Here is a 12,318-nt window from a genome sequence, read left to right as displayed (position 1 = left end):
GTTAATGAAAATAATTAAACTCAAGTTAAGTGGACACTTGATCGATAAGTTAACAGTTAACAATTCTTAAATTTAACTCGATTTAAAAAAGTTAATCTACTTCTTTCAATTAGTATGTACATCACATAAAAAGTGACTGCGTTCTTTAGTAAGATCTAATTTCCTAATTTATAATAAACAATTTTGTTGAATTTTTTTATCATAATGCAGTGGAACTGAAATGTTTGAAAAATACTATGACATTGTACATCAAGTGGCCACTTACTATCGTATTTATTTATCTTTATACTTAAAATTCTTTATACATAACATTCTCTATCCAAGACCAGAACCCAATAGCCAAAGATGTAATCCCAACCTACAAAATCTAATATGACACCCAATGTACAGAGTATGCGACAATTTCACTTTACATGATTATTTAATTTTTATATTAATATTTACGTATAAATTAAAAATTTCAAATATTTTTAATTTGATAGATAATTTTTAAATCAACTATGAAATGCTAAGTTATTTCAACTGCCAATTAAACTATTTAAGTTAAAAAGTTAAGAAATGTTTAACTTTTTAACTAGTTAATGCCCACTTTTGGTATTATTGTATATGTGTAGAGGGATAAAGAGGGAGAAAGACTCAAAAATATTTTCTCAAAATGCAAAATGGAATAGAGTCGTGTTTTTTTGGTCTAACCTTATAAATTTTCAGTTAGTGAACTTACGATATTGTTGCAATTCCATTCATATGTTACCTAGCCATAACTAAGAGTAATTAAAAAAATAATTAATTAAACACAAACAACTGGAAATTATTGTTTTCGGTCATTAGAATTTTATTAAAAAAAAAAACGCAATATGTCTTATATATTTTGAATAAGTTAATCGTTGACCGAGACGTTTTGTGAAACACTGGAAAAAAAAATTAACATGTATTAATTAATGTTAATATTAGAATAAATACTAATATAATTAATAATATCTAAAATATTATTTTAACAATAGGTAGTATAACATACTAATAAATATTAGGTACACATGCACGTCGGTACTAACATTTCTTATTTGTTTTTAATATTTTCATCGGATAGTTAATTTCCTTTAAATTTTATTTTGTTTATCCCGTAATATTACTTACTCTATTTCTTCGATTTCACTCTGACTCGAGCTATCCGAAAATGTTTGATTTGAATCCAAACAATTATCTGGGCTACTGTGAAAGATGCGTTCGGTATGCCAATGAACGAAAAACCGAATTATATTCTTAAACTTTTCGTTGTCGCAGATGGCGCGAAAAGTTTCCATAAACGTTGCTGGACACTTTTGTTCGTTGAGAAATGTCATGAAATGTCGCAACATACCATCATAGATGTCATCGAATAATAAGTTCAAATCGGTCATTTCGAACAAACACTTTAAATGGTAATCGTCCAACAATGAAGATCGCTTGCATCCGTCGCTAAAAATATGCGAGAGAACTTAAAACAAAACTTTAAAAAATATTTTATTCTTATAATATATTTAATAAATACACTTTATATAAACATATATGATATATTTCTTTTAAGTAGCTACCTGCATGGAATTGGATTAGTTTTTAAAAAAGAGTACCTAAAAACACGTCCAACAGACGTACTACTGCTGTGTCATCAGATATCAATACTACACCTAATGATTCTAGAAAAAACTGGTTATATTCAAATTACCAGAGAATTGATTATTTTTAACATTTAGTGCAGTGTTTTCTTTCGATAAACGTGTTTATAGACGATGAGTTACGCAAAATACATTTGGTTTTTTTTTTTTCATCACAACGGTGTAAATCATCAACTATATGCAATTTAAATATTATATTGTTCTTCAACCTAAAGTGTATCATGAAATTATATTTAACGTACGAGTCGATGATTGGGCGTATCCGAGTTAGGTCTCAGATAATATTTATGATAAAGATAAACAACTAATTGAGTCCGATTTTAAAAACAATAACGTTCGAGTTCAGTCCGATCACTACGACAATAAAACCTGTAAATTACAAGTTTAAGATAAATGGCGAACACACTTCCGTGTACGAAGTGCTGGAAACGAGGAATGGTTTGAACCGAATTATAAAAGTTAAATTTAAATTTAAAAATTAATAAATGGTTAATATTGGACATTGATCCGTATTATATAAATAAATAAATAAGTAAATACTCATAAATCGATAAATTAATAAATAATTTACACATAAAAACAAATAAAAAAATGCTCAGCTCGGAATACTATTGTACTTGTGAAGTCGCGATTTTCCTTAACTTTACATCGGAGTAACTGAAGATACTTTTAATTCGAAACCGGTCGTATTCAGGGCCGTAGCAACCAAATATTGCGCCCGGGGGGAAACTTCAAAATTCGCCCTTAAGTATTTTAATTTATAAAAAAAACTCACAAAAAACTGAATACTTTTAATAGATGTAATACAAGTAATGATATTTTCATATAATTATGTAAGCGTTATTTAATTTTGTTTAAATCAATAACTTATTAGAATATAAATATACATAATAATAATAAGTAGGTTTATAGGTATAACATAATAATATTTATAAGATATACTCGTATAAGTAATTACATAAACATGTAATATTGCTTTTACTTATAAGGAACAATTAAATTTCAAATTTTTCGTTTCTGCACCCTTCCGGGAATCGAGCCTGGGGCGTAGGCACCACTAGCCCCCTCCCCTTGCTACGGCCCTGGTCGTACTTGACAAATACAATAACATTCCGACCTGTTTCCACGTGAAAACTGTTTGTTTAAACGCCGAACCGAATCGGTGAGCTCCGGGCGAATCGGGTTCGTCGGTCAGTCGTGTACCTGAGCTGCGTGTACACCTGTCGCGACACCCAGCCGTAGAACGTCCGAAGCCGCGCGACGTAGTGCCCAGGATGGCCGGTGAATATGTCGCAGCGGCCGATTTCCTCGACGGCGCCGGGCCGCTCGGTCAACAGGTCGAACGTCCACCGGCACGCGGCCACCGCGTCCGCGTTCCCGGCCACAGCGGCGTCGAAATGTTCGACGAGTTCAGCGGGCGCGTCCCACTCGTCCAAAAACATCCGGACGCGCCGCGACACCGCGTTGTGCACGCGTCGAAACGTCGCCGGCTCGTGGCACGCCTCAATGTCGCGATACATGTACGCGATCTCCAAGTCGGCCGCCACGTCGTATCCGCTTCGGAAACGAAAAACGTGCCCCGGTGAGTGTCGCACCAACGTGACGCGGCGAACGGGTTCGTGAACGTCGCGCACGGGTACATGTTCAACAGGTGTCAGCGCCGGATCAGGCGAATATCGGGAGGTTAGGCGTGCGGGTACCGATCGAAAGCATTTTTCGTGCGCCGCTTTTGAATATACGTTCACACGCGTTTGTGTACACTCACCGTTGAGGGTTGTCGAATGAAATCACAACGAATGGACGTGGGAAAAAGAGCACGGAAAAGCAACGGAAACAAATGAATAAAAATTGAAACGTACGATTTCGATTTCAGATTGTTGTTTCGGAGGTCGAAGCCACGGTGCATCGGACCCGACGCTGATGCCGGTACGCGCGCGACGTTTGAATAGTTGAAATTCGGTAGCGCGCGAACATGAGCGCGCTCATACACGTACAGATTCTCAGGTTTTGGCCGAAGCCGAGCTCGCGCACTACGCTTCTATTGTTAACGCGTGGCGTTACTCAAGGGACGCAGCCGAAGATTGGTACGATTTCTCGACCCGGGCAGAGGCGCGCTGCTCCCCGCCGGACTGCCGACTTCCGTACCTAATTAATCCCCAACGGGGACCCCGAGCGGACGGTCCGAGCCCGGTAACTGTCCAGTGATTCCGTAAACCTCGTCGAATCCAATCCCAGTCCGCGAGTGGACTAAGCGTGGTGGCTACCGCGTAGGACATACGGTAACCTTTGATAACCACACTTCCCGACGTACCAATCATCGTAGACTTACCGTTGGTTGTTGGTTGGACATAACACACCGCCGGGACGTTACCCCGGCAGCTACCGACTTGCACAGGACTCAGCGACAGACACCATCATGATACGGTCAGTTGCCCGTACCGCTTTTGGCCCCGGGATGAGACAGCGTTGACCGCGGCTTACGTGAGACGTGTCGGCCGCCACCCGGGGACGAAGAACGAACCCCCCAGACGACGAGTCGGTAGTCCACCGCCCGACCAGCCACCGCTCCAAGAGCTTTGGGGTAAATTATGATCGCGGCTCGAAGCATGAGTCGCATTTTACGCGAACGGCTCTTGTAGGTGGAAGCCGCCACCCCGAACCGCGCCCATGCGTGCAAGTTTACTGTTGGGGCAAGCGTATTCTGAATATTTCGCCTGTCTCTCCAACGACAAGGTAGTGTTTAATCCACAAACTATGGACCCTATCTAGTGATGAGAACCAGCGCCCTTAAACCCCATCTGGTTGTCGGAACGTGGTTTCACTGTATGACCTTTATACGTACAGCACGAATCCGAAGACAGCGAACGCGACCATTGCCACGTCGCGGGGTCCGTGGTGCCGGCCGTCGGCTACCGTTCTGTAGATTTCGATCAGACCGTTCGGCACTCGGGCACCGTCGTCGAACTGTTCCCGCCATGTCCGGACCGCCGTCAGACCGCTCTTACCGTCGGCCTCCCAATCGTCGCTCGGCGGTCCGTTTCCGAACACGTATCTGCCGCAACGCGAAACAATGCCGATGTTTGATTTTTTTTTCTCTTTCCCTACCACCGTCTGTTCTTAATAACATGACCCAATGGCGTCATTTAAGTGTTTTTTTTTCTAGGCCAGGACAGAACCGAAATTCCGGTTCACGTCGGTTTGGTTAGGATTTGAAATGTGACGGTTTGTACTCGCGTACGGTACGCGTATCATTTTTGTTGATTTACAACACGTCAACGGTTTTATAAAACACGTAATTATATATTGCCGACTACGGAATAGCTTAACTCTAGGGTGTGACCAATGGCACGAGTGGGCCCCTCTCCTCCCCCAAAATGACGCCACTATAACAACCGCGTACGGATTGAAACGGACCGAAAAAAAATTGTAGCATGACCAGTCTGTTGAACTATATTGCGTCCGCGGGACGTGAAGAATAACGTTTAAAAAAACGCAATGCAATTAGAATAGTTTGTAGATGAATAAATGTATTGTTATTAATAACGATATGTAAATTAAAAGAACACATTCAAGTAATCATGGAAAACGATAATATCATAAATAGGGCTGATATTTTGTTGCAAACGCATCTTTTTTTTCTGATATCCAAACGCATAGGTCCGTGAGAAGAAAACATGTTTCGAGTAATACTGATTCATTTAATGTAGTTTTTACTATGTATTTTTCGCCTTTTATGACAAATTTAACTTTATATGCAATTTTAGGGCATATATTGTAGTTTTTATAGCATTTTTCAGAATTTATCTATAATTCTTTATGTATTAGGGTATTCAATAATGTGTTTTGACATTTGCTTGCACGTTTAGTATGAAATCTATTAAATTGATAAACTAATAAACACGAACCATTTACCTATTTATCTATTTAAAAATAAAAGAAAGTTTTCTATTTACGAGAGTCCAATGAAGAACATAACAGCAAGTTAGGAAATAAATTAAATTTAAATATTAAACAAATAACTACCTATTTAGTTATTAATATATTAAATAAATATAATTAAATATGTTATGTAACATTATTCTAATAATATCATTTTTAAACTACAAATAAATACATTTTTCTATGCATTTTTTGCTATTTTTTAGAGCAGGGTCTCCAAACTGTTTTATTGAAGGTCCAAAAAAAATATCAAATGCTCTTAGCGGGCCAAAAGTTTATTAACACATATAATTTTTAATTTTATGAAAATATAGGTATATAAATATAAGCTAACTTTAAATCTTTTTATAAAATATTGTCTACAATATACTTAAATATAATTGGTATAAATTTAAATGATAATAATATATATATATATATATTGTAATTTTAATAATTCTACCGGTAACTGTAGCAGAAAGGATAATATTTTTAAAAGTATCAATTCTTTCTAGAAAAATTTCTTCAACTGCTTGATTTATACATTCTTTTATTAAACTACCATCAGAAAACGTTTTTCCTCTTTTTGCCAATAGATGTGAAATACGAAAACTAGCCTTTGTAGCAGCTTCATTAATATTTTTTTGTTTTTTAAATAATAATTGTTGTGATGAAAAATTATTTTGAAGCAATTTATCTAACCGTAATTTCTCAGTAAATTTTGAAAAAGTTGTCTTATGTTTCGTTTCATAATGCCTTCGAATATTGTGCTCCTTAAGTACAGAAGTACAAATTATTTTGTCAACTGAATAAATTACGAATAATCCAACGACCACTTTTCATTGAAAACACGACATTCTGAATCTATTTTCCTTTTCAATCCTCTTCCTGACATGTCGAATTGGTGAATTAATAGGTAAAGAATAATATTTATAATAAAGGCACTGTAAACTTAGACATGTAACTGTACAAACGTTATGAAATGATTTCGTCGTACCGCTCGTCTATGTGACTAATCTCTCCGTTATCGACGTTAAAACTAAAAATATAAAATGAAATTGTAATATCTGTCGTCATAAATTATGATACATGTCCGCGATAACGACTTTTTAAATTACACATATGTTTAGATATCTATATTTTATTTACCGTCTTATGGGTGCTTAGGGCCATTTAAAACTTGTTCGTGGGCCGTATCCGGCCCGCGGGCCGTAGTTTGGAGACCCCTGTTTTAGAGCATTAAAATCCCGGCCCTAATCATAAATATCGTACACAAGTCATGAGAACTATAAGTACTCGTATAATATTGGCACTTGTCGTTAAACATCGTTTATGTTGCTTAATTATTGAATTATCGGTTCGCTGATTCTAATCTATTTCAATAATTGAGATTATGGATTTCATAAACTTTTCACTATTATTATGTGAAAACTTTAAATGGTGTATATTTGTTTTCAATTTCCTAGTAACTTAGATCAAACGATAAAATTGTAGGCACGAAAACAAAAAAAATTGCGATTTACATGGCATTCATAATATGATTACATATTGTGTTGTTTTGTATTACCTTAGACACCACAATACCTCCTCCTCCTCACAAACTCAAATTGAAAATATTTCAAGTGAATAATTTATAACTATAAAATATAGTTTTTACAAATACTTGTCAATACATATAAAAATGCAATAATAAATATCAAAAATGTATAAAATGACCAAATTAATTTCAAAAATAAGAAAAAAAAATCATAGACTTTTATTCCAAATAAAATTGAAATTTTAAATTGTAATAGTCATCATATTTTTATTTTTATTTTTTTTTTTTTTACAATACATTTCCCGGTTGGAACTTCAATGCAGCGTATCTATTTTAACTACAAATAAATTGTAATATTTAAATCGATCACTCTATACCTGTTTATTTGATGCAACTGGTCATGCCTCATGAAATCATTGAGGTCATCATACAAATGCAGTTTTGGTGCTACCATATAACTACTGTCAGCCTTTTCCAAATCATGCGACATCATATCGTACAGCTGATCGAATGTTTTCATCATGATCAATTCCATATAAGTATCACCTGCGCTGCAGAAAGACATATTAGTAGATAAACTACAACTACTATTGCTGTCCAATAATTCGTCATTTTTCAACCGTCTAAACAAATTAAAAATTAGATCTCCACATCGTTTGAGGACATTCACATCCAACATTTCGATTTCAACTTCATTTGTGGTTTCTGGTTCACACTTTGGCATAACACTCATGATGTCACTTTTTTATACTATTTAAATTCATTCATATTTTATAAAAAAATTTAAAAGTGTTTAGAAAATAATTGAATTACATAATACCACCAAAGTAACCATAGTAACAAATTATAACAAAATTTCAAAATTGATTTTTTCATTGATCTAATTTCAACAATGTTAATTATTGACCAGTCCCTAAGGAGGGATGGGCAAGCGAAGCGACGTACGGTACTGCTGCATTATCGTAATTTCGATTTCTTTTACATAGAATTGATTTACTGATATACACACGTTGTGGCATCTCAATCACCGTATTATATTTATACGAGCCCTTATGAGGTAAAAAATTCCAGGGGTCCGGACCCCCCCAAAATTTTCAAAAGTAGAAACATTTTAGCGGTGAATATAGTTTATTAACTATAAATTGTATTAAATAATAATGTTAGACCCCCCCCCAAATTTTTTTCCAGTTACGGTCTTGAGTCCCAGTATGCAAATCGCAACCCGCGTAGTCATGTGGTCTTCTCAGTAAACGGGTTGTTATCGATGAAAATTAAGATGATACCAATTACGCATAGCTTGTAAAATTGTTTATCGTCGACAACAGTTCGAAATACAGTTATAGTATATATTTAGTTATATAATAATATGAGAAAACATATATTTCTATAAACAATTAATAAATTAATATATTTGTATGGGATCCCGTAAAATTCTGCACCGGGCCCCAAAAACCGTCGGACCAGCACTGTTATTGACTAAGTAGTAAAATACTCGGTGATAAAAAATAAAACACAAATGTACCGATTTTAATAAATTTAAGAGATATTCGTTCAAACGAAATAAAAAAAAATAAAATAAATACGATTTAATTTCTTACGATATAAATTTACGAAACGTTTGAAATTATGAAAGCAAGTATTTCGAAGATAAGAAAATTTTATGTAATTAAAATTTAAAGTGCATTATCACTATATAATATAGTTTATTATCAGTCCGTTTTATTCAGTCGTAAATATTCACGTATGTCGACATACGTTGTATGTGTTCCACATCAAATGTTTGAAGTTTAACGTCAATACACACATAATTCTCAATGGAATTACAATATTTCCAATAATTTGGTAGCTCTATACTTCTTAATATGGCTGAAAAATGTATGTTTCTTCAACCTCTCCCCCAATACATTTTTATGAATATAAAATTTGAATTATTAATTCGGGGTCGAAGGGTTGTCGCCGGACGGCTGCGGCCGGCAACGAAACGCGTATAGGTGACAACATAGGTAATGCGTATACCTTATGACACGCGACGACCGTCTTCATTGCACCGTAACAGTCGAACCCGTCCGCGCACGTAAGCCCTTCAGAAAAGCCGTCGTACGGAAAACACGGCTGCGGAAACGCATCCGCCCAAAACGCAGGGGATTAGGAGGAGGCAAAACGGGGAATTAGTCCAGGGTCTCGCACCTTCAAGGGCCTCACGCTAAACATTTTCATTGAAAAATATTTTGTACGAAAATCTCATAAAACAAAACGTGAAATGTGTAGATTGCCTGGCGAGTTCAATTTCTAGAGAAATCCATTGACATGTAATAAACCAATTAACAAAACAACATTTTATTTTAAATGTCATGTATGCACCAACGACAACCTGTACGGCACGCCGCACAGTATGGAAACCGGGAAACATGGGAGATTTATTTTATCGCATTTCATAAATTTAATCACTGATTATCCGATATCGCGTGCAGCTATCACTGAGTTTAATTACATGTTATCGCCTTTAATTGCGGCCTACAGGCTATAGGTGATTATTGTTGTGGGTAAAATAAGTTTTACCCAGGGTCTCGCAATAGGGAACGCCAGCCCTGCCGAAACGAATTACTTATTACCGTCAGAACTTTACTCAAACACTGCGTGCTAACATGATTTCGATAAATTTTCTACTTCTCAATACAATGCCGATCGAAATTTATAATTTTCACAGGTATTCGTTAAATGTCATCGAAAGTTAAATTTTTAATACGTCGTTTTATGCTCTTGAAAAGTCCAAATGTCACCCTTTCATCTACTAAAGCTCGATATATTGCTGCCAGTCAACGTAACTCCTAATGAAGTACACAAACCACAGTGATACTGTAATAAAATCGAAAATTTCAGTCGCCAATATATTGTTTTCGATTGATCGAATGTTTCACTTATGCATCGTTTTTCCATAATAATACACTAGTGGGCAGTTTATTATTATCATCAATTTATTTCGAGGATATTGATTCCGATTATGGTGTAAACTTGGAAAAACATTTCCGTATTATAGGTACTATTTTGTGATATAAATATATATATATATATATATATAATAAGCTCTTCAGAAGTATAATAATACTAAATAGGTAATGCGAATTTTGTATAGTTCTACGTATAAATATTACGATACTGGATCTCTGAGTATTTTTAAATAAAGTATTGATAATTAATTTTTTTTTTAATTAGTTTTGCTCAATAAATCAATTTTATTTTTGGAACCTAAAATTATCTTCATAATTTAAAAATTACTGTTCGGTTCCGGTACTTAATACGTCAACATAAAGGTTAATATTTACGGTTCCAGAACCGGTTCTTCTCGGTTCGGCTCCTGTGTCTGGTCTCATTGTCTATGAAACGTTCCATTACGGTTATTTGCTAACTAATAATTGCGATACCGATTTCACAATAAATTAATTATGGTTAAAATAAATTTGCTAGTTTAAAAATTATTTTTTACTTGTAGTCAAGGCCGTGCCTAGTAAAATTAGCGCCCGGTGCCAAGAGTCACTTTTAATGCCCTCACCCCCTCTACCAAATATTTTTATATTCATAGGCTATAAGGAGACTACATCAGAATAGGGCGTTCTACGTAACTACTTATTTTGTATTTATTAAAGTAATAAAATAAATAATCAACAACTAAAGAACAATACAAGAAATATAACTCAAAACAAATGGAATTTATTGGGTTATACAAAAACATATTATTATATATGATATGATATTTTGATGCTGATTTAGGCAATTAATAAAGTGAACTGTATTTTGTTAACTTAATTCTATTGACAGATATTGGGTCTTATGATTATGGGCAAGGGGGGGGGTATTATACAAAGGTAAAAATTTACACCACAAGTCCCAGATTGCTCCATAATCATAAACAATAATCTAATAAAAGATAAAATCCTTTTTTTTTATCCACAACTGTTGAAAATTTCATTTGAAAGCAGCAATTAATACCTGTCGGAAAAAAAAAATCGTTCATTTTGATACGGTTTTTTCTTTGCATACTGAAAATTGATGGATTAAATAATTTATGCCTATCTATAAAACTAATTACATCAAATCCATTTAACATCCCATAATCAATTCACTGTTTATTTTTTCTTTAGCTCTGATACAATCGCTCAAACATTTACAAAAATTAAACTTTTCATAAAATATATCTATTGTGTTTTTCATATTTATAATTGATAATGTAATGTTTAATCAAAATCAAAATTAAAATAACATTAATATACACTGAAATTAGTATTATACTATTACTTACACGTTAATTACACGAAATTTTGATTGTTCGGGACGACTAATCTTTATAATAATAGTTATTATTAACCGAGATCTACGATAAGAATTTTTTGTTTGTTAACCTTTTATTTAAATATAAGTTTAAACTAACTTTAGTTTAATAAAAATGTTACTACATATATTTGTGTAAACAGTGAAGATGATGTCAAAAATGTTCCATCTGCATACCAATGCTTACAGTTTTTAATAAGACGTACATTTCTTTTGGTCGAAAATAAAAGTATTCGGTCTTCTCCTGGGCCACTATCATGCAACAAAAATGGATGTTCATCGTTTGTTAACTGATACTTTTGGGGTATCACTAAATCAATAAGTGATTTTGAGTTAGGTGGTCTCTTCCTCATTTCTTATCCTCCAAACGTCCGTTTAATTGAAGTTAATTTTGGTAGATGCGCTGCTGCTGAACTTGTCAACTATAGAATTTATAAAAGTATAACAGTTACAGTATAGAACGTTTTTATCGTTCGTTTAAAATATATTTTAGATAAGTGAACTTACTGATGTCGAAATTAAACCTATAACTGCACGTGGTCTCAAGTCGGGTCGTTTGATTGCTTTTTCTTTTAATTTATTCATTGCTATATTCACCACAATTTTTACAGAGTCTGGAACATGATTGTGAATTTATTCTTTTATTATTTCATCATTTCTTGCATGTTAACGTACCTTGCATTTCATTTTTTGATAATCTTCACACTTCCATATTGATTTATTTAATCCTGGTTTATCATATATATAAATGTACCCTTTAAAAGTTAATTTATCTCTACTTCATTCACTTTTAATATATGATATATTCATAATTATTAACAATTAATTAATAAAAACTAACGACGTATTACATATACTTACGTTCCGGACACGATTGCAACAAAA

At 34.3% G+C, this 12,318-nt stretch overlaps 1 protein-coding gene across 1 annotated transcript; it reads right to left on the bottom strand.

Moving 5' to 3' along the window:
* Window positions 1–877: 877 nt before the first annotated feature.
* LOC112691151 lies at window positions 878–7,840 on the bottom strand. The gene is made up of 5 exons (XM_025565303.1): window positions 7,485–7,840; window positions 4,495–4,704; window positions 2,856–3,209; window positions 1,135–1,455; window positions 878–908 (listed from the first exon to the last, which is right to left on the bottom strand). Exons 1-5 carry the CDS (start codon window positions 7,838–7,840, stop codon window positions 878–880), a joined length of 1,272 nt encoding a protein of 423 aa, XP_025421088.1.
* Window positions 7,841–12,318: the final 4,478 nt, after the last annotated feature.

This window comes from Sipha flava, unplaced genomic scaffold, assembly GCF_003268045.1.
Source record: "Sipha flava isolate LNK unplaced genomic scaffold, YSA_version1 568_pilon_pilon, whole genome shotgun sequence".
Taxonomy (NCBI): Eukaryota; Metazoa; Arthropoda; class Insecta; order Hemiptera; family Aphididae; genus Sipha; species Sipha flava.
Note: the sequence above shows the minus strand (reverse complement) of the source record. Positions and strands in the feature narration are given on the sequence as shown.